Below are 24,446 nucleotides of genomic sequence, written 5' to 3' on the forward strand. Positions count from 1 at the left end.
ACATACAAAACATATCCAGCATATAAATCACAAGTTCATAGTAACCAATCATATTTTTATATCTAAACAGATCGTACACCAGTGGTCACCACTGAAAGCAATGGAGCATTTCAGGGCCTGCTGGCTCAGTCACTGGTGGTTACATACAGCTTCATGAAACTGTAGATACAGGATCAGGTAGTATGCATAAAATCTCCATTTGTGTGTCTGTATGTGTGAACGTGTGTGTGCGTGCGTGTGTGCGTGTGTGCATGCATGATGTTGAACATGGCCAACAGACGATGGCATGATGTTAGATCAATGGAGAGGGTCTATAGTTTGTTGTAAATACTCCGAATACAACAGCATCTTTTTGAGCCTGACTCAGAAGACATGGCACCCAAAACACCAATACAAACAAATCCATCTCCCAAGTAAGATGCATTCTATAAAGATAATACAAAGTGGAGATGGTGACATCACTTCAAAAACCAGTCACATTTGGAAGTTACCAGCCCTCATGTCTGGCTGAGTTTTATACACTGGCAATACATAACAGTTATTTCAACAATCTTACCTGTCATGGTAAATATTCCGACTAGTCCACCTATATTCCGCCCCGCTAACATCACATTCTCGCTGTCGGCTGTTTCACCCGACTGTTTGGATTTGCGGGCGGCCCATAATCCTACCCCCAGGATAAGCACATAGAAGAGGACAATAGCGATGAGTCCAGGTATGTGGATCGTCATGGTGACGATGCCTCACTTTCTTTGTCTATACTCTCACCCAATCAGCATTCAGTAAACTGGAAAAAACAAAAACATATTTAATTTTCAGACTTTAATTGTGTTATGGACATAGATATTTCCAGTAAGCTGTAGTCACTAAGCAAACAAATATAACAGGGTGTTCTGAAAAAAAAAATAATGGCAAAATATGATGCTGAAGACATGTTCGCTGAATAAATTTGTAAAGGATGTTACTGCACACTCTTACATAGAAGCTGGAGGTTCACAAACAGCATCACCGTAGACAGACAGACATACCATGTACATGATATAAAAGAACTTTGACCAGTAGCCAGTTGGCTATATGGGGATACATTTCCCCTGAAGGTGAGCTACTGGACTTAAGTGGCAAAGCAATAAGACTGTCTTTAGCTTATGATCCATGAACTCTGAGGTTGACCCTATTGAACTCTTAGGGAACATCAGTGAGATGTCCATCTACATGGCTGTTAGCAGATGCATCTAAAGAGTATAAGATGATCAGAATAAGTGTGAATATGTGTATGATTGTTCCTGCTGTTGTCACTGGTTTATCTGGTTCAGACGTCTCAGGCCACAGTGATTTTTTCTAGTACACATTCATTCATTGACATCAATAAGAAGTCCCTCCCACAATAAACAGGCCAGAAAGACAAACTGGGTTCCTATGGCAGTATTTCAATCTCACCTATCTGTTGATCAACCGACAGTCATCATTCATACTCACAATCTGATTAATCTTGTTCGCACATTTGTTATCCATGACAGGCTGTGCAAGAAGATGGTATACTATTGAATGCCTAAAATAGACTGAAAGACAACAGTACTCTAAACACTGTCCCTTCTCCTCCTCTGGAACATGTCTGGCTGCAGGATGTCTGGTTCCACAAACAAGCACCATGTACCCCAGGGCAGCACGTTAGCTTCATCAACAAAGCGTAGGTCTGCTTTCATGTACAGAAACACAGTTCTTGTACCTTTGTAGTCATGGCATGTATTGTTTGTGCAGTTTGAAATCAAAGCTTAAAGAAAATCAGACTAATTGCTAGCTGACTTGATTTACACGTACCTTATCTTCATTATCACACTCTGACTTCACCGTTTGGGTCTTCAGATTTAACCTGAGTATGTCATGATGATCTTAACCAACTTGAATTTATATACCCTTTGTATCTGAAGCATTAGTTTACTTGATTTTAAATGCTGATGGATTAAGGATTTACAGGCAATCTTTCAAGCAGCGAAAGAATAATTCAACTGACATTTTATCTTTGTAAATATCAAATACCATTTAATATCTTCAGTAGGGATATAGAGTATATATTTGTGCAATAGTGATGTTATATAATATAATTAATACACTAACACGGTATATATAACTTTTTGTAATTTAATAAACTTCACATAAACAATACAGACTTGCCAAAAATATAATTTCACTCAATTCATGTACAGGGAGCAGATTAACCATTTTCTTACATCAATGAAATGAATAAACCTCCCTCATTCATACATGAATTAAGCTTAATGCACACCCACAAAGACAGGCTGTCAGGGCTAAGGAAATGTGCTGGCTACCGAATTCTCTTAACTAAAATAGATATTGTGATATGAGTGTCAAATCCTGGGACATATCCTTCTGTACAGAGAGCACCAGTAAATAATACGGCATTAAACTGCGTGCATTACTCCATCAGTTCCGTATGCATGGCATCGTGATTGAGGAATTTATCTTTCAAATTTGAAATCAATACCTTATGCATACTCCCATTCAGGGGAATATGATTGCCCTGCCCAAACCAATGCAACACGGAATACTTTTGATGAATGTTGTTATAATGCAAATGTAACGTCTCCTCCATGAAGGCCTCAAATTATGAGGAAATTGCACTTTTCCTGTCTTTGATTATGATGTATTTACTGAATAAATGCCACTCGAAGAGAGCGGGTGCATTTCTAAAGAAAATGTGTTGCCTATTATGAAAATCCCTCCCTGGAAAATAACAAACTCTGTCAAAACAGTTGGGTGAATCTCATCATGTGCTGAACAATAAGCTAAAAACAAAGTTCTGACGTCTAAATCTTAAATATGTGTAAACAAAAGTTGACAATTACGGAATTCAAGCCTAACTGAACACGATTTATTGGGAGACTCAAAAAGTAATTCTTACTCTGTGTGAATATAAAAGAGCAATCATTTTCAAGAAGCTCCTCAATCACAAAGACTGATAACTTGTTGAATCCTGACAACTCTCTGAGTTACTATCGATTCTGCAGCTCTTTGATGACTATACAGGCCATAATATCTATTAGTTGATACTGCAACATACGATTACTTCATCTCTCCAGTGGCAGCTGGTCTTCTTGGAGGCCTTATTTTGAAATCAATTACTTCTGACAATCAAGAAACCTAGCCAAAATATCATTTGTAAAACTGCAAATATGACAGAATGACAATTCACATAAAAATGCTGAAGGCATGTTAACTAACCTTGGTCCTCAGCAAACCAGCTGATAAATGAAGGAACTGATGAAACAACAACAAATATGGTTTCAATACTGGCCTTCCAAATTTGACTTGTGAAGAACTTGTCAAGTTTTGTTCGAGTATTGAAGATGAGCTGTCATCGGTATGTTTCTGCTTTACTGATTTTTCTTTCCTGCACTCATCAGAGGTATTTTGAAGAAAAACACACCAGCACGCTACATTTTGCTGTAGAATATTTATCATGAATTAAATATATTCCTGAAAGTCTACCTGCATAGCAAAGAGCAAGAGTCAACAGAATCTCAACCCAGACTTACAATAGATGGAATCATGATGGTGTCTATGCATACCATTCAAAACAAGTTACTGAACACTGACAGCTGGAATTGTTGGGGTTCCAATACCCATCAACAATGATACAACATACCTGGCAATCTTTCTTATCTTTTCAGTAGCACAGAATGAGCAGGCAGTCATTCTGATCTTGATTTATATCAACTCAGTTTGTCTTAGACTCACACAAGTCTCTACTTAAAACATATAAATCAAAACCACAAATAATATCTGTGAAAAGCAGAATGTATGATTTAGACTGTATCCAGGTTTGTATTCAAGAATGTTACATCATTATAAAAAGGTGATGGTACCAGATGTTCACAAAAAGAAAGAGCATCCTGACCCAAACACATGCAAAGGAAAGACAAAGTGTTTTTTGACAAAATACATGACCAAATAGTAACAGTGGTGAAGGTGTAATAATGTCTATAATTGAACCACTCAGTTTTATAACCCACTGAAAGCATGATCTTACATTTCTGAATATGCATGACACTAAATATATTAAGTTCCACATAGGCCAAGGTTTTGTAAATAGTGGCTTGAGAGAAACATTTTCTATTTGGAATTTATGAACTGTTACATATATGTAAAAATTATAGCTGGATATAGGAATGGTGTTTGAACAGCACCAAACAAGCTGGTTTGGAAAGTAACATTGTCTGACCAATGTCAGCAAATACAGTGTTTCATCTTCTTGAGAAATTATTATGTTAAAAGGTCAGAAAATGTTTTGCCTGACACATAGGTAGTTTGGTTTTTACAAAACATCTTGAATAAGTTGTTTCACATAATTTTGTTTTTACACAAAAAACACACCTTCAAACAAACAATATCTTTGGCATGCTAACATTTATATGAAGCAAACATTGTTACATTAAAATTACATAATTTACAACAAAGACAGTTTATCTAGTGATCCCTGAGTACACTTAATTTTCTCTTGCCTTCCTTATATCCATTGTATCTAATATCACTGACATGCAAAATCAAATTTAACAAAGCATTTTTGTTGATGGTTATTTTGGTGCTTTAAATTCCATTACATAGCTATTGATTTCAATTGAACCCTGAATCCATACAGAATGTTAAATTAAACATTATCTCTGTGTGAAAGAGTTGAAAAAGTTGGGACCTATGTTGAGCCCACAACTTTGCCAATTACCTTACATTCAAAGACAAGCTTTTAACGAGTATGTTGACTGTAATTATTTCTAGAAATCAATGAATTGCCTCATAAATGTTAAGCACTGACACATGAGATCGCCCACAATACCTCAACACGATGGGAATACCAAGGTGGTAGAAACAGATCCCAGGGGTTTGAAGAAATTCCAGCCACGCATTGCCCGTTACACATGCGTACTAACAGTACAAGACCGATCAGTGGCTTGCATGACGAAAGAGATTCATGGTCATAGGTTTGTAAATACACGCACAACCGTATTAGACCAGAAACCGGTTATTGACTTCATTACCACGGTATCAAGCCCTAGTCTTAACTGATAACTTAATGAGTCCAAATTTAGATCAAATGACAGATAGCTGCAGCAATCAAAAAGGCAGGGAAAAAACAGTTTAGAATTTTTTGTCAAAGGAGACAGAGATTTGGTTCTTTGGCCAAATCCAATTAAAGAGAGATTTATTATGGAAGATAGTTTATAAAGACCTAAAACCCCAGCAGACACAAAATGCCATAATATGAACCCGTTGGCCACCAACAAAGTATACCCCTGACTTGAAGAACAATAATTATAGTTTAATACACAATATGAAAGTGGAAAAGTTAAGAGTTCAACATAGAAACAGCCAAAGGGTTGTGCCTTCAAAGAGTGTCCACATTCCTGGCCACAATCAAATATGTAAATTGATTGGCTAGGGCCACAGTGGAGAATTTACCAGTGGTGGAGAACAGTAAATCAATGTCTCAGCTATGATGGATCTGGTTTATTCTATACTTCAGTTGCCATGAAAACAGAAGAAATTAGAAATTGAAGATGAAAAGGAATAAACACAATCCATATTTGTACTAATTAATCAAATGTGGTCAATGTGCTGATTGAGTCACTCATTTTACAAAATAATTTATGAAGTATTTATGGATTTTCTATCATGTTCCTGTTACTAGCTATGGTTGAAAATACAAGCTTTAGATGCTATTTGGCGTGTTTGATTTCTTTTCATTCCGAAAAATAAAAGTTCTATTACAATGAAATATAATGCTAATCCTGACTGTGATGGCTATGAGTTAACACCTGGGTACCTGACCTCTATCATTCCACCCTACCTTGTTGCCTGCTGAAGGCCTCAATAGTTGGGTGCAAAATGTCTGGAGCTCCTGCAATATCTGTTTTACAAGTATACAATGATGTTATCATGCAAACTGTGAAGTCAACAGAACCCACTACATTTCCAAAGAGACTGAGCAGTAATGGAGTCAACTTAAGATACACCGGGATCAAGTGTCCATATTATCCATCCTAGTTCTGCCTCACATGTAGTCCAGGTATTGAAAGGAACATAAGTGTACTCCTTCGCTAATGCCATGTAAACAGTATATAGGAATCTACATATTTGGAAGCTATGAGTTATTTCATCTGGAACTATACAATCTGAAATGAGATCAATAAAGTATTGGAAAGGTTTGAGCATACATTTCATGTACAAGTGAAAGAGTAGGGGCATTGATCTTCTGATTTTGCAGAATTTCTGCTGAATGGTACACCAGACTTGACCCAATAGTCAAGTCAAGTATGTTTGTTTCAACTCTCTTTGGCTGCCTCCTAGATCAGTGTAAATGATTGAGATTAACTGTTAATGAATACAAATTTTCTCAACTTCACACTTCCCTAACTACACCATCTTCCCCTGGGTCCTTGACCCAATCTACAAAGCTTTGTATCACTACGCCATTCATAAACCTTTGTTAACACAGGGAGTTTACGCTAAGATCATTTTGTGGAATAGGTCCCTGGACCCAGCCTATAAAGTATTCATAGCACCATGATAGCATATGATAAAATGTAGAGGTACAATGCATGGACTGGGACTGGGACTCCATTCCAGAGAAGGATTTCAAAGCTAAGTAACCCTAAGCCCTATACTTACACTTGTGATAGTCCTGGTGCTATGATCGCTTCAGAGAACTGGGCCCCTTTCCACCAAGCAATCTTAATGTGAAGATGATCGTAAACCCACGTTAACGTAGCAGTTCTGCCTTAGGTCACTCAGAAGAAAGATGGCCAGAACAAGATGAAACTGAGCCACAATGCATTCCATCAGGTCTTTGACAATGTCTTCCAAATACCCAAAGATAGTATAATACACATTTCCCTCTTACTCACCTTCCCATCATTCTGATCAACATCACCATTCTTGATAGTGGCCTAGCAGCATGACTAATAACAGGTTGAAGACTTGTACAGTTTCCATTACACAATTAAACATTGTCACCATGTTTTTTTGTTGTTTTTTTTTTTTGTGGGAACTGTTCTACGTCATCCCCGATAATTGGAAATGAAATACTTCCTTGAACTGTTGTGGCAGTCATTACAGCTGTCAAAGACGTATCTAGGATCTAAAACTCACAGCCATTTCAGGCAAAAATGGGAAAAATAATAAGTCTGCTCAAAATTTGGAGTTGTTAAAAAATCTTATATTCTGAGGTAATTTAGTACTGTACAGCAGGCAACAATGTAAGACTTGGGGATAAAAGACTTTTGCTCTGTATGTCCCACTACCAGTGACATTCAGTTACTGGTATAGAGACACAATATTACATATAACTAGGCTATACTGAACTGGGCAATGTTGGGTTTTAATTTGGGAATGTTTGCTGACATATGCTGCAGACTTTGCTTCTTAGTAGGTCAAGATGACCCTTGGAGGTCATCTGCCATAATGGAAACATAGACGCTTTCATGTTATCTGACATAAAAAGGTTGGGATATATCTCTGGAGATCATCTGACAATAAGCAGGTTGAGATATGTATCTGGGGGCTATCTGACAAAAGCAGGTCGAGATATATCTCTGGAGGTCATCTGACATAAGTAGTTGAGATATATATCTGGAGGTCATCTCATACAAAAAGGTAGAAATACACTCTTGTCAAATAGTTATGAAATGTAGTTTGACCAAATTTCTTGGTTGTACTTTAATATCTTCAAAACAAGTCAAAGTGACTTTTATTTCTTCATTCACTTCAACCTAAGGTATCATATTTCTATTTCTTTACATCAAGCTCTTTCGTAGTTTTAGATCCTGACAACATTTTGTCAAATTAACATTGATAACAGAGCAATCTGACAATCGGGAATTTCAGTCTTTGAAATGAGAATTTAATACAAAAAATTATTCTGTTTTCTGAGAAGTATCAGATTTGACATGCCTTGCTGGATGTCTTGTTTATTTTCTTATCATTATCAACGATAACGATTGATGGCTACTTTTGGTTCTACTTTCTTTTCTGTAGAGTACAGGACAGGCTTACCCCTTCAACAGCAGATACAGCTTTTTAAGAAAGGGTTAGGGGTGGGATCTTTTATGACAAAAGGGTGTCTGTACCCCTCTCTGGATCCGCCTATGACCTTTTCACAAACACCACTGGTTTTTATTGATGCATTCATATAAAATCCATCATCATTCCAGCTTTTATGTCCAATAGAATAATTTTTTTTAAAAATCTAATTTTCTCACATTCCTCTGTCCCATATTATGTCTTTTGGATACCGACCTGCAGTGCCTGGTCCAAAACAAATTTTTCTCCAAACTTTAAATGAACGTCCATTTATTTTCTTGATCAAAGAGAATACAGAATATATCTGAGGAAGCAAAAAATACCATGTGTGGTACTAACTAAATCAAGTTCCTTTTACAAACCTGACATGCTAAATGTATCTTAATAGCACAGCTATGTCAATATCTTCTTTCATTCATTCTCTTTACATAATGAGACAACCAGTTCTTACATTCATCTAATGGTTGAATCCATTTCTTAAATCATTTATCTTCATCAATGTTTTGTGTGGTTTGTCCACTAGTCCTCAAGATAATTCTGATATTAATCTATTAGAAGTTGACATACTTAAAAACTTTAAAAGAATGGACCAAATTCACATGGCTAATATGACTTGATGTCATTATATCCACAACAAATGTCAACACTACCTCAGTTGCATTCTTCCTTATCTTTCAAATGATTCCAGTACATATTGTCAGAAGACTAGAATAGTCTGAAATGTTTAAAATTGTACTTTCTCTGCAAAAATGATAAAGTTAAGCATTTTTAAAAATTTATAATCTAAAGAACATTATAACAAAATACCAAAAAGTATTTTTATTAATCAACAAATGTCCAAGCCTGATAAAGAGGCTTGTTTTTATGGCATCCCTCTCCTACAGCAGAACAATGTCTAACAATTCCTTGGCAAGTCTTTAACATATCGATCAGGGTCACATGAAGTGTCACAGCAAATCATTACATTGATTTTCAAACAAATATTGATCAGACACACAAAAACATGTCAATTCACACAAGAAATTTGTGAGGTGAAAAACATTAATCAATTAGGGAAAAATGATTAAATACCAAATAGGAACTAACCTAAAATGTGGAAACATTTTGCATAAACTGTTTGTCTCAAATGATCAAATCTAGATCAAAATGGAGCACACTTTATCTTTCAAATGTATATACAATATATGTCCAACAAGTATTACAAGAATGATCAAAACAGGTAAAAATACCTCTTATCTTCTGTGAATATGAAAATATTTTGAGTGAAGAAGACAAAATGATTAAATATGACAACACTTTTTCCTCATTCCTCTCGTTAGATAAATATTTCATTGATGACTAAAACAGAATGTGAAAGTAAATGTGAAACTGACATAAAAGTAATACATTTCAAATAAACAAAGATTTAAATATAAGAATTCATTCATACAAACATATTTGAAAACATAGTGAAACAGCTCGGTCTCATCATGAGACTTCACTCACTTTGTACTAAAACTACTGAACTTTAACATCCATCAATACACTTCCTTGAGGCATTAATCTGCCAGGTCACAGGAGAGTGAACATTTCAAATATGAGACCAATACTGTTCAGGATTTCCAGTAACAATCAACAATCAAAACTCGACACAAGTACCTTCCTATATCCTGGAACGTCTGGTAATGACTGGAAGTATAACCAATACGAAGCTCTGACTCGGGAAACTGATCAGAAAATATCTACCCCCACGGAGAGAATTTCCTCTTCAGTCACCAACACTAAACCAGGTTCCGGTGGCACTAATCAGCCAGCAGAATCACTACCACCGCATCGCCATAACACATGCTACCAACACCAGACACCAACGCTGCCCACACAACCAACACTGTCATGGACAACCAACTTTGCCAAGGAAACCATTCTGATACCCCCAATTATGTAATGTGAACAAAAAATTGGACAGATTAAAAGATCTGTTTTCCTTTTCCAGTATTGAACATGGGATATTGTCAATAGCAACATAGCCTTGCTTTGACAGCTATAGTCAGGCAGTATTGGCGGCGTTATTTGCTTGGGCCTACACGTGGCATTTTCTCACACTAATCAGGCATGGAGTGTATGAATGCACCAAATCATGTTGTGCTTTCCGGATAGATTCTCCTGCTTCAAGCCCTCAGCAGTGATGAGCAGACATACAATGAATGTTGCTTGCAGGTGCTAACAACCCAGGACTAATTAGACCTCCAACAGCAATCTGCACAAGTTATTTGAAATCTCTGATTCAATGACTACAGGCCAAAATCCCCCGATACACAGAGAAAAAAATGGCCATCCCTTGTATCCTTTCATGCTTTGTGCATTTTAACAAGATCCAGTTCAATTACTCAAGTACCTTCCAATCCATCCTAATTTTAACTTAAGCAATACATTTTGCATATCTAGCAAGTATACTCTTTGACAGCTTTGTGAGTATTGAATAAGAATTCTTTCCAACCAAAATGAAAACTCACCATTTCAATTTTTCATTAGGCCAGACCAAATATATTTCTTGTTTTATGGAGTTTTGTCTTCAGAAAATCTAAAGGCAGGAGGGTTTAATAAAAAAAATATCTCCAAACTAATGTTCTCTTTATATTCTAAAATCATTTTAATGTCACTTCCAAGACATAGAAGTTTACATTTTTGGACACTAAAAACATCAGCACCTTACCTTTTGTGCAGGGAAAATTTATTCTAATTTTTTTTTTCTTATTCTTGGAAAAATACAACCTACGGATCCATAAAACAAGAAACAAAACTGGTCTGGCCTTAATAACTTGTTTCAGTAGATCTTTTGAGCATGTTTGTTATGGATATAACTTGGTACCTTTCAATGAGATGGCTGAACTTCTGTACCATCCTGCTGGTGGGTAGCAATACACAAACACTGAGAACGAAGGCGGTCCAGTATGGCTTTATACATTACATTCTTGGTCGATACTATTTAGCCCCGACAGTTCTGGCGTCTAAATGACAATTACCGAGAAATGCAGTGCAGTCACTGAATTCGAACTTTTCACACAACCAGCATAACATTCCAGCCAAAATGTCCAAAACTGATGACTCAAGTTGCAAGTGTGATAGCATGTTTTCTGTTTTCAGGTCAATAGTGTCTGGACATATTGTGCCTGTATTGACAGGAACTAAATTTGAACTCTTCCCAGAAAGGGTCAGGGAAGTATTCAAAAAAACACTTGAAGCCTTTTGAAATGCCTCATTAGACTGGCTTGTTGAGTGGAGGGAATGTTGGCTGAAGGATGTTCTTGAAGAAGTGGTTTCAGAGTTATAAATGTTAAAATGTTATAATGATAAAGGGAAGCAGTAACTGTTAATCATGATATTAATGTGAGCATGTTTTCATGCCCAAAAAGTGCCTGTACACTTCTTGTATTAATATGATAATGCATTTCAGGCAGTCAATCAGGCACAGGAGCCAGAGTGGATATTCTACAACAGGGCAGTCTTTCAAGTCACATTACGTTAATAAAAGTTGTCAAAGTAAGGTAGTAATAAACTATCACATGTTTAAACATGGCAGGATATTTAATACATCATCAGTTCATTTACATTGCTTGCATAACAAGCTCAAATACAGGTTATTTGGTAAATAACAAGTGTGGAAAGAAAATCAAACAACATCAAAGATTCAGCCTGTTTTATCATTGACACAGATTCCTGAGATCGCATTAATTTTGTAACTCATTTTAGACTAGACCCAATTAAATTTAATTTCCCATTAAATTTGTGATGCAGTAATTTCATGATGTCGGGTATATCATATATATGAATAAAAATCAGTCTGGCATGTAATATTATTTATCCTGAAAGATATCCAGTGAAATTCTGTCATATTCATAAGCTTCAAACAAGAACACTAAATCAAGTTCTATGATTCCAAACATCAAAAAGATACTGAAACATGAAAAAGGAAGCATTTCTTCACCTGTAAATCACAAAATATCTTTGGATCACATGTCTGATAGTTTGAAATGTTTCTGATAATGACATTAAACCAATCTTCAAGCTACATACTTATATAAAAACTGTCACAAAAGCAACTCTCATGTCTTCCTAATTCTATTAGTTCTATAAGAATGACTCTGAGAGAGGTTGTATCTTTGATATAAAAGTTCCCTTTTCACTTCAAAATAACATTATCGCTAACCTTTAGACCAAATGTCACTTGTTCCTTTAGTATGCTTGGATCACGAACAACAGTCACAAGAAGTGGTGAGCAGATGCATTGAGTGGTGAGCAGACGTGAAAAGTTGACATCAAGAATACACACACAGAGCAGACGCAAGTAAAGACCAGCTGGTCTGTCCACATAGACTTTAGACTCTCTGAATAAATCATTGTGACTGACATACTAGCAAACAAATATAAAGGTCAAGTGACAGACAATTGATTTCTTTAAAGAAGACGTCATTTATGAAACAACAGACTAGAACAAGAACATTAATTTTTGAGACACATTCTAAGTGTCCTTCTAAAATTCCTTTCACAGAAAAATTGCACCTATTAACTTCATGTTTCCAAAACCAATATTTCTTGGAACCGTATGATTATTTCAGCTATTCAAACCCTCTGAAATAACTAAAAACAAGAATTCTGAACAAAAGTTGAATTTCAAAGGCGCATGAAATATGAAAACATTCACTAAATGGCACATACAATGATCTAAAATCTATCAAAGTTTATCCCCATTGTGCATGAAGAGATTTTGAATATATTATCATCATCATCATAGGACTTAATTACATACCTTGCAGCCAAGCAATGGAATCCCTATGAAGATTGATACCAATATCAGTCTGCCTGCAGGCTGGCAAAAGTATATGATCCTATCCAAAGCGCATCCCCACATATTGCATGTCAGGAGGCCATTTTGTCACGATCTCTAAGCCTTTATGATGGGACATCTTCCTCCAGAGGAAATTGACTCTGGCAAAAAATTGATTTTGACTACAAAAAACTACACAGTCAAACCAATAGGTTGGTGTTTTCCCAGTTACGCTTGTCAGGTAAAAAGAAATGACACAAGGCGAGGGAATGTTTGATACAATACAGAAAGTAGATGATTCCTCTGGCTGAGCCAAGTCATAGATGTCTGATAAAGACCAGGGTTAGGGTGTGATTAGGCAAGGTGCATTCACTAGCTTGTCACATTGTTCTTTAAATGAGGGTCATAATTGACAAAACATACCAGTTTTTCTTAATGCTATCGTATAAAGAACAACATCATCATCATCATCATCATCATCATCATCATCATCAAGTATATCTCAAACTGCAAGGCAATTTTCAAAAGGTTCTGATTCAGAATATGTATTACTTGTTTAAAAAGGAATAATAAATTTCAGTAAGTGTACAATCATATATTAGTTCTCTGTTATGTTCTCACAGAGCTACATGTTCAAACTAAGCGATTCTCATTTCCTTTTTGATATATGAGAATATGAGCTGATTGTAAAACATCAAGAATGAAAAATAAAATATATGTATATTCCACCTTAAGACAAATTTTCTTGATCCTGAAAAATAGTGGATTCAATACTTTTAAGTACAAATGGACAAACTTAGGTTCGAGGGCAAGTGTACATTGAAATATTTTCAGGAAACAATTCTAAAACATTTTCTTACCTTCCTCTTAATGCCAAAAACATTTCTGCCAATACAGGAGGAACTCAAGATGTACTTTAACTATTTGAGCAGACAAAACACTACACTAATAATGATATTATAGGCTATTTTCGGGTCCCTGTCCCTTATGGTACATTGAAATGGAAATTTGTTTTAAGAGTTACTTTATTACAAAATATAATTAGTGGTCCCTTTCAGCTTCCTACAAGTGTAATTTACAGTATCTTAATCTGTGAGTTGCCAGCTAACCTCTGGCAAGTATAAAACACTACCACCCAAAATAATTCGTCTTTCACCATTTGTGGAACAGTTTCTATTGGGCATAAATAGTTGTCAAAATTACATGAAAATTACTACCACAAACTATATGATATAATGGTATATAACACACAGATGTGAACCATGTATAAAACAAGAGAAGCATATACAAATTCTTGAAACATTGTTTCTAATCATAATCTAGTTTTTGGTTGTTTTTAGCAGAAATTGAATGCAGTAAACATGTTAAGTGATTATCAAGGAATATGTCTCTGCCACATGTGATAACACATGACATTAGTTGATGGAACGGACACTTTGCTATTGCTTTGCTCTCAATTCATATTCCTCAAGAAGCTCCTCTCCATCACACTCTCTGACCTGTCTCCAAGTGTAACGGAGGAGCTCAACAAAACAGCATTATCAATCTCCCTCCAACATTCACCATGGAAAAATCCAAGGTGTAATTGACTTGCAAAGCATCATCACTTCAAAACAGCTTTCCTGTCGCCAATTCAAAGATTAATTATATTCTGAGACTATTACACTGCAAAAATGGACCATGATATTGAATTCTGATATTCAAGAATTCTAAATGAGATCCAATTAATTCTGCGATTTTTTTCCAAGTTGGTTCTGGTTGGTTTTGTACCAAGAAAGAACGAGAAAGGTGAACTCATCTGATATCCCGAAGCAAAATAAGTTAAAAAAGATTCACTTCCCAGTTTTTAATACAAAATCCATAAATCTAATATTCAAATGAAATTATCAAAATTAACAAGTAACTTCTATTTCAAGAAACTATTGTCACAGAAATTCTATACCAATGATAGAACCACATTTCCATGATATGTACCAGAAATCGATTACAAGAAATGTGTTTATTTTGTACTAACCTTGCACAGAGCTTTATTCTTTTCGTAACAGATTAAGCCATTCTGTAACCAACATTGATTGTAAACTTAAACACCTTACCTATCCTGTAATTTAACATTAAGGAATATAATTCTCGTACTGCATTATATGTCATTCTAATTCCTAATAAAAGTTCTTCAAAATAAGTCAGATATTGGCTGGCTCTGTAGCTATGACATGGTGATGTGAGTGTGTTTGTCACAGAGTGACTGACTGAGTTAGTCAACCAGTCAGATAATGCTCGAGTCAATCAGCGAGTTGGTAAGTCAGTCACAATTACTGTCATTCACTAAAACATGTCATTCAAAACTTTAACAGTTAACATTAAACATACATTGTGTTTTAAAGATGGAAAGTGTCCTCCATGTCAAATCCTACCATAATACTGGATACGTTTGTCGTGACTCTTGAGATGAAACTATTAGTAAAATGCAAATGCCTTCCTTTCAGGTTGGAACCATCCTCGATATCTCCAGGGTATACGTTCTGATAAGTCTCCACTACACCCTGGACGATTCTGTGGTGTGGCCCGATAAGTTTATTACCTCCCTTTGCTGGCTCCGCATTCTCACAGTAACCGGTCAGCTAAGCCGCCATTACAATCAAGCTTGCCGTTGTCAACAAAAGTACCGGTCGCAACTGCGAAACTTTGCTCAAAGTGTGACTCAGATTTGGGGGAAATCATACAGTCAAATTTATAGGTCCAAGACTTTAAAAAAATATATGCAAGAACTCCTCTACCTCTTGCAGAGAACCACTGCATGGTTTCTGTTGCCAAGTTTAATCAGTTAGATAATCTAAAAAGCGAAAAGTGAGTTGTGATTGGTTCCCTCAACTTCCCAGAGTATACACCTGATTGGATAAAAAGCCAGCCAAAGGAGGTAATACATTTGTTGGGCTGAGCCCTTGATGTGTCCAGGGTATTGAGGACATTTATTGGACCGTATACCCTGGAGATATCGAGGATGGGTTGGAACATGAAACAGACTATAAGCAAAGCTGGATTACTACATGACTTCCCCTCTGGAGTGGGCATCAATACAAAACGTTAACAATGAAAGAAGACTTTAAACACACATTTCCCACATGCAATCTTGCAATGTTTCTTTCTAATTCCTCAATTATTTTGAGCCTGAGTGCAGGGTTATTGATGAGCCAGTGAAGCTCCATTAAATGACTATGAATGATACATGGATGCACATGAGGCAGAATCAGGAACATTTAATGCAGTTTCAATCAAGAATTTTATTCATATTTGATGCAATTATCGATATCAGTTACTAGTCTCTACAAAAACTCTTAAATGACCATAACACGACTATTAATTTTGAAATTGCTGAAGAATGAGGATTATGATTTATGGATATACAACTTCTTTTATTCAGTGAGTGCAATGTGTCGACATAGATATTAATGTCGTTGTCAAGCAAATGGTGTCTATCAAAGATCAAGAAATTGCTACTGATATTTGTTTATTCCACTATAAAATCATGCATAACTATATACATTATTCTCATGATTCTATGATTTCGTAAGCTAGGTGAAGCACTAGTGGTGACATAAAACTGTATTTTGTTTATGGGGTCCTCTATTAGTACTGTAAACAGCCACATTTTCACGACCGTTTAATTTTTGCGAACTTTGCATCAGACTTCATGACGCAAAAATGAAAATATGCGATAATACAGATATATCATACTCTGTAGTCAGGTAAGTCAACAACAATACAGATGTCATTACTCAATCAACCCTGGGCTAATCTGGATTAACACGACTCAGTCACCTTCTATTTTCGTTGCTCTAACACCCAATTAAAAAGGATTAATTCTGAAATCAATTACATTTGGGTTTTTTATCACTTCTAAAATGTGTTTATTTTATAACAACTGAATTGTCACGCACCTGTGTCTCATGTAAAAGCATTCAGAGAAACCCCTGTAACAAGATCACCTGGCGAAAATAAGAAGGCGCGAAAAGGTTTAGTGATCGTCACTCGCGAAAATTTAAAGGCACGGAAATAAGACAGTTTACAGTATATTATCTGATTGCACACCAGCATGTATCAGTACAGGTTACATATAGACCCAAGAAGGTACGGGGTAGAATAGGCCTCCAGCAACCTGTGCTTGCCATAAAAGGTGACTATGCTTGCCATAAGAGGCGACTAATGAGATCGGGTGGTTAGGCTTCATGACTTGGTTGACACATGTCATCGGTTCCCAACTGTGCAGACTGATGCTCGTGCTGTTGATCACTGGATTGTCTGGTCAAGACGCGATTATTAACAAACAACTGCCACATAGCTGGTGTAAAACTACACTCACTCAATCACTTACTCACAGATTACATACACCATAGAGAATGCTGTACAATAACAAGTTACATTTGTATCATGGTGGTGATGGTCCCTTTAGCATCTCAAAGCAACTGTGATAAGATAATAAATTCATAAAAACTATTTACCATTAAACAAACCTGCTCTGCAACATTCTGATCTTACACAACAAAGTTGTGGGAGAGTTAAAGTACAGACAAAAATTACACCGTACAATTCCCACAATGACTATCAACTCACTTGACGTGTTTCAATTGGGAAGTCAAGAGACATCAACTGCATTAATTGTACCAGATTAACTCTAATCAATCTGAGAAACTTATAACTTGTCCAGAAGACAGTGTGTGTTCTGTTACCACAGCCTGTGTACTGTTTGGCAAGACTGATATCTTGGCACTAGGATGTTTTTCATGTACGCATAGGTCTATTTCCCAACTCTGGACAATGAATACATAGGCCCTTCAGTCTGTCTGTGAGGCATACTTTAGTTATTTATAGAAAGATCTTGTAGTAGAGATTCTTGTATGTCTAAGGTTATGTTTTAAGCTTAAGTGCTTGACAGTAAGATATACTAATTGTACATGTCAATCCTAATCTCTACATCATAAGTCTCTCACACATACATGTTATGATTCTGATAACGAATCTGAAAATTAGCTTGTATAGTCATCAATTCTATTGTATGCCATTTTGTCGTTGAAAAATAGAGGACAACCTTTGTTATGAATGAATGTGTGTAGTTTTTTATTCAAACCATAAAGATAATCACAAAAACTTCATATATGTTCCTAACCCAATATACCGGTTATCAGAAAAAAACATTGCAATGTGTATTGTTTGAAAAGCCAACAGCAATACAATGGTATACCATTGATTCTGTGCAGTCCTATTTGTGTCTATAAGAAGGATATACATGCAGTATTACAATGTTCCCCTCAGTACCACAGTGTTAAAAGCACCAGTCAGGAGACACTGACATCAAGACTTTCACCACTAACTGAAGAATTCTTCAGAAAATCATGTCTAGCTACTAGACATTGACCCCCAACCAATTTCCTGACTTTAATCTGTTTAGCCTTAGAGGAAATCAAGGTAGAATGAGCTCTTGTAGACAAACAAGTTCTAATCTTGACTAGTATCATTCTAATTTCAGATCAGATAGACAGGATACTTTAATTATCAAGACATTTGCTATTTGCACACTGTTACTGACACAGAGAATTACAAAATAAACATACAATGGTCAAGTTAACAACAAGCATCTGATAACACTTTTATCAGATTTATAAGAGCAGGAAGTAAAAAATACATCTCTCTGGACTTCTTCCCAATTTTGAGCAGCAAAACATAAAAAAGCATATCTACGTGCATTATAATTCATACTGGTGGACAATGTACATCTTACATGTGCAGTGAGTGAGTGAGTGAGTGAGTGAGCAAGGTTTTATGTCACTTTTAGCACTATTCCAGCAATATCATTGTAGGTGACACCTGAAATGGGTTTTATGCCTTAACACATTCAGCAAATGACCAGTCATATTTAGGTTAGAAAATCAGTGACAACAGTGAAAAATAGTTGTTCACTAAAAGAGTCTCGTTCCAACAATGCACATGATGCAGAATCTAAAATTACTATGATAATATTTTAAAGTTGTTACCTCATAAATAAATATTTTAACCTATGGTTAGGATAACCTTAGACTGTTATAACTAGAGTTCATTACATGCATTTCATGACTTAATAGATACCACTAACCTATTTCAAAACTAAGATGTGAAGCTGTGGAAATGTTAGGCTGAACTAATTGGAAAGACCAATCCATATTTAGAGAAGGTTCATCTAGTAACTGATTAAGTGAGTGGGTGAGTTTAGTTTTACGCCGCACTCAGCAATATTACAGCTATATGGCGGCGGTCTGTAAATAATCGAGTCTGGACCAGACCAGACAATCCAGTGATCAACAACATGAGCATCGATCTGCGCAATTGGGAACCGATGACATGCGTCAACCAAGTCAGCGAGCCTGACCACCCAATCCCGTTAGTCGCCTCTTACGACAAGCTGAACTGATTAAGGGAAGTCATAATCATTTGTATTTACAATAAAGGAAATATTGTTACAGATATGATGACACTGCCTTTTATAGCAAAATAATTATATTTTTGCAAAATATACTGGGTGGCGCTTAACTTTTTATAAACGGTATATAAAAAAGCAAGCATCCAGGAGTAAATCAGAAGCAATTGTTTATTATAAGCATGTTTAGTTTGAGCATGCACTTTGTGGATGAATACCGCTCTTTATTATTATTATAAATACAGTTTTCTATAAATACATAGGTGCACCTGAAACAACTGTCACTAAAAATATAGAAGCATTATAAAACTTTACTTCTGTTTGAGCATCATAAATTAAGTTATTCTGTCAAATATCCTTTCTCCAGTACTTTTCTAACCTGACCATCCATAAAAGTCACAATTGAATTAAGTGAGATAAATCTGACAAACATTTAAATCCTACCTCCACATTTACTATAAATATCATTTTTGTAGGTCTCTTGAAGGCAACTTAAATGTCTGCATCAGAAACTACACGATCCATTCTTCTACAGCCAAATCTTCTCTAAATCGAGCAATTTACAGGCAAATTTCTTCCACTTATCTCATCTCCCTTCTTTCCTGTAGAAGAGACAGCAAATTGGCATTAATCTAATAACTTTAAAGCCTATATGAGCTAGTCCCCAGGGGTAGATCGGTGCCATGTAATCAGGGTGGGGAATCAGAGCTGTCAAAGCCTTGATTTCCCAGATGATTGATAAATCTGTTTCTTTTCAGTGTCGTTGGCAATTTTCAGACCCATCACTTATGTCTGGTGCATATTTCCAGATTAAAGGTGGCATGTCCTCTGCTCAAGTGGTAAATATAGTGGCGGTATAAGCATGGTTAAGCATGGTTATAATCTGTGACCGGCGCCTTGTGTCATTGGAACTGACAAGGAAAATATTGCCATATTGTACACAGATGTGTGGTTTAAAGCCAAAATTCTGAATATTCCTTGGTTTTAACCATTAATTGTTTTGGACAGTTTACAATAAACATGTGAGACTGAAGTACTTACAAAATACAAACTTAAATGTCATGTCAAAATAATTCATTTGTATGTTGTGAAGTTTGAAAATGTCATATTTTTAGCAAATCCAACAAGCTAAACTCTAAAAATCCATCAAAGGATGTTTCACCATGAATTCTGTAATACAAATTTATTTAGAATGTATAATATTTCTGTTTTATGTGAATTTATGGTTTGCTTATGTCACTATATCAAACCTTGATAATTTTTATAAGTGGCAAAGTCTGTGTCAAATTACAAAAAAATATTAGAGTCCATATTCTAAAGTAATGCCAGAAATGCTTGGAAAATGCTTTTTGCCTTCAAAATTGAAATGATAAATTTGACACAAGATAAAAGCACAAATATAATACATGTATGACTCTACATAGTTGGATATTTAAGCTCATATAAAAAAATGCACTTCACAAGAGGAAAACCATGGTTTTGTGATACAGACAACAATTATTCACATACCCACAACTAATTAAATAACATATATGATTGTAAAATGATTTTTTTTAACATCAATCTGTGAAAAAGATATCCATATCTAGAAATAGATATATTCCAAGCAATTACGTAAATAAGTCTTATGTTAAATCACATAGATAATTTTCTTCACCTTTAGAAGTTTCACTTTGTGTATGAGCAATGAACTGTCAACATGCGACTTGATATATCTGCAAAACAATTAATTTCAAATTTACACCAGTATTTTAAAATGCAGAAACAAAGGGTGAAAGCTCTTGTCAGCTATGTGCAGGTTTACTATAGAATGTGTAAAGCCCTTAAATTGACACATAGTCAGGTGTACAAAGTTGTAAACAAATCATTTACCTCAGGGGTCATGTTAAAATCAAAACCAGGTAGGGAAGACAAACTGGAATGCTTTGATAAGGGTGCAGTTTACGAACTGTATGAACACAAAATCCCTCTGACGTGTGCAAAAAAATAAGATGAAATCAAAGATACAATGAATGTCTCAAAAACAACAGTTATTGTAGCTCTGGTTGAAACAGGGTTCAGATACAGCAATAAGGGAGATGCCTGACCTGTGTTCAGAGAAAAGCACTCAATCCTGACCATGTGATCAGCTTATCTCAGAACAGTTACAGAATAACACACATTGGGGTTTCAAATTGTATACCTTGATGAAACCTTGATGAAGCAATGGATAGACTGGAGGTTGTCACTATGTTTTTGTGGCCAAGAAATCTGATGGTGATTACCATAGTGAAATGAATGGGCAGGTATTGTTGGATTGGTTTGTACATCAGCTTTTACTGCAGCTGGACGGACCAAGTGTTATCATTTTGGATAACACCAGTTACCATAACACGCGTGTCCCTGGTACCATCACAACCACCATGAGCAATCTCAAGGCTCAGCTGCAGGATTTTTAAACTTCCTGTACTGTACCTTACTGGCAATCAGAAACTGGGCCCCAGGTCATGGAAAATATCCGGCACCACAAAAGTCCAAATCAGGTACATCACTGATGAACTAGCTGCAAAACAAGGCTACATAGCTCTCCATACTCCAGTAGGGGACTGTGAGCTCAATCACATCGAGCTGGTCTGGGTAACTAAGAATTCTATTGCTTGCAATAATACTACATTCAATCTTCAGACTTTGAAGAGCTTGTGAATGTTTCTCTGTTTCTCTGCTAGAATTACCCCAAAAGTGTGGCAAAAGGCTGAAAATTTCTCCAAATTGAGGACAAATACAATCTGCTGGACAGCAGTAACATTGCACCTGTCGTAATTTTGCTGAAGTCAATGATCAGCAGTGATACTGACACTTGATATTTTGAGCTAGTAACTGACATGCAATGCCCATGCATTACATGAACACTTTCAACCTGTCTGCCTGTGAGGTAGGTCACAGTATAGTTTCTTTCTTAGAAGTGTTTCTACCATGGCTTTTTTTCTAAGCTTGTCAGTATTTTTATTTAGTAATCCTTATAATCAGGGAATGGTAGATAAGCCATATGCCATATTAGGTTGCGGTGGTATGAGTGCTCATATATGTATGAGTTTTGAATCTGAAATATCAAACATTATCAAACGATTAAAGAAAGGCATTTTCCAAGCATTACTGGCATTACTTTTTCACTTGAATCTTACTAATTTGGGGCTAGAGTGAGTGAGTTTAGTTTTATGCCACACTCTGCAATCTTCCAGCTACATGGCGGTAGTCTGTAAATAATCAAGACAATCCAGTGATCAACAACACGAGCATTGATCTGCGCAATTGGGAACCAATGACATATGTCAACCAAGTCACCTCTTACGACAAGCATAGTCGCCTTTTATGGCAAGCATGGGTAGCCTATTCTACCCCCGGACCTTCGCAGGTCAATTTTGGGCTAGGATAGGGCCAACATGCGATTGATATTAAAATAGCTGCCTTGAAATTTGTGCTAGCCTGCTAACCCATGGCAACTAAAAATTCAGCGCTGCAGTACTTGCTGACTGGTAGCATTAACAGAAATGAATCTGAACTAGTTCCAAACGCTATTTTTTGGCTACAATTTGAAACCGACAGAAGAGAACAATTTATGTTATTGTGTAAAAACCCTTATTTTTATATTATATTCTGGAACAAATTAATAACATAGCTTCCCCCCACCAAAAAAATCCCCTAAAAAACAAATAAACTATTGAAATGCAAAACAACCTCAAAAGACAATAAGACTGTACACAGTGTCCAAGCACCCCATGATTGTTGTAAGAACTGACTGTAGAGGATTGGGTTCTGATTTTAATATGGCTGATTGCTTATCATCAAGTTCAGTTGGTGCTTAAAGTCACCTCTTTGACTTGATTGTTAAAATGGAATTCTCCATACCATGTCATTTGCATGTAAATATGTGAGTCTTGGCCAGATCTTGCTATGACTGATATAAGACTCAATGATTCCCAAACAGAAGCTATGAACCAACTCATTGAGCCTGACCATCCCATCCAACTGGTCTCCTCTTACAGCCAACAAGGGTTGCAGATCACCTACTCCAGCAGAATCCACGCACATGTCTACTATGATGAATACTCAGATGTGATGAAACAAATTCTTATCCCCAGTGAGTGGTAATCAACAGTATTGTTCATGTGAATAATGAAGAGAATTTGGACATAATCTGATTTTGAGGGTCACTTGGCCTCAGTCATACCCAGCAGAAAATGTATCCCAATGATTGACACATCAATCTGGAAAAGGAAACAATACCCATCGCAACCTAGATAAGAACTATTGAATGATCTTTGGCATTTTCTAGAAACAAGATAGCTGTTAACAAAATGAATGTTTACTAACCATGACCCACAGTGTTTTCAGCAAGCACGATGCTATCCCATGCTACGACCATCCTATTGTTCTTGCCCTATGGCGCTTACATGAACAAGAGTCGTCAGGAGATGACATATCCCCCTCAATCCTGAGCAATTCAGAAATTTAGTTTGATAACTGATACCCAGTTTAGTTCACTGCCATCGCACACCTTCAGTTCAGAGAATGAAGAAAGACTGTTCTGTATGTTTTCATGTCCCAGCACTAAACAAATCTGTATAGAAAGTTCCATTCAGAAATATTTCAAGGTTATCTAGGCATGCTCCAGAAACAAGTGCTACCCTCATACTTCATACCTCAAGGTTCAAGTTGACATCATGAAAGAAATAAGATATTTAGAAAATAGGTATTCCTAATCATTAAATTCCATCAGTTCCCCACTAGATTTATCTGAAAGGAAAGTTTCATCCAAAAATATTGAAAAGATCAGAGTTATGCAATGGAAAGGAAGATTATCCTCATTTTTACTTTCCTTTATCGGCTCAAGAAACCAAAAACCAAAACTTAAAAATTCCAAATCATACAAATCTAAACTTCAGACAGCATACATCAGTGAGTGAGAGAGTTGACAAACATGGAATGTGGATCACATAGTGTACATTATGAGTGAGTGAGTTGGTACATGGGGAATGTTTATGAGTGAGTGAGTTGGCCCAAAGGCTTGTGGATCACATAGTGTACATCATGAGTGAGTGAGTAAGTTGGCACACAAGGAATGTGGAT

The 24,446-nt window shown here is 36.1% G+C and overlaps 1 protein-coding gene across 1 annotated transcript in view; it reads right to left on the minus strand.

Annotated features, from left to right (window-relative positions):
* LOC137285009 (high-affinity choline transporter 1-like) overlaps positions 1-24,446 on the minus strand; it is an 82,478-nt gene that overhangs the window by 51,739 nt on the left and 6,293 nt on the right. The window contains exon 2 of the mRNA XM_067817125.1: positions 557-787. Within this exon, the coding sequence (XP_067673226.1) occupies positions 557-731 (175 nt within the window). The 5' untranslated portion in view covers positions 732-787. The remainder of the gene's footprint in view (positions 1-556; positions 788-24,446) is intronic.

Source organism: Haliotis asinina, chromosome 5 (genome assembly GCF_037392515.1).
Source record: "Haliotis asinina isolate JCU_RB_2024 chromosome 5, JCU_Hal_asi_v2, whole genome shotgun sequence".
Classification (NCBI taxonomy): domain Eukaryota; kingdom Metazoa; phylum Mollusca; class Gastropoda; order Lepetellida; family Haliotidae; genus Haliotis; species Haliotis asinina.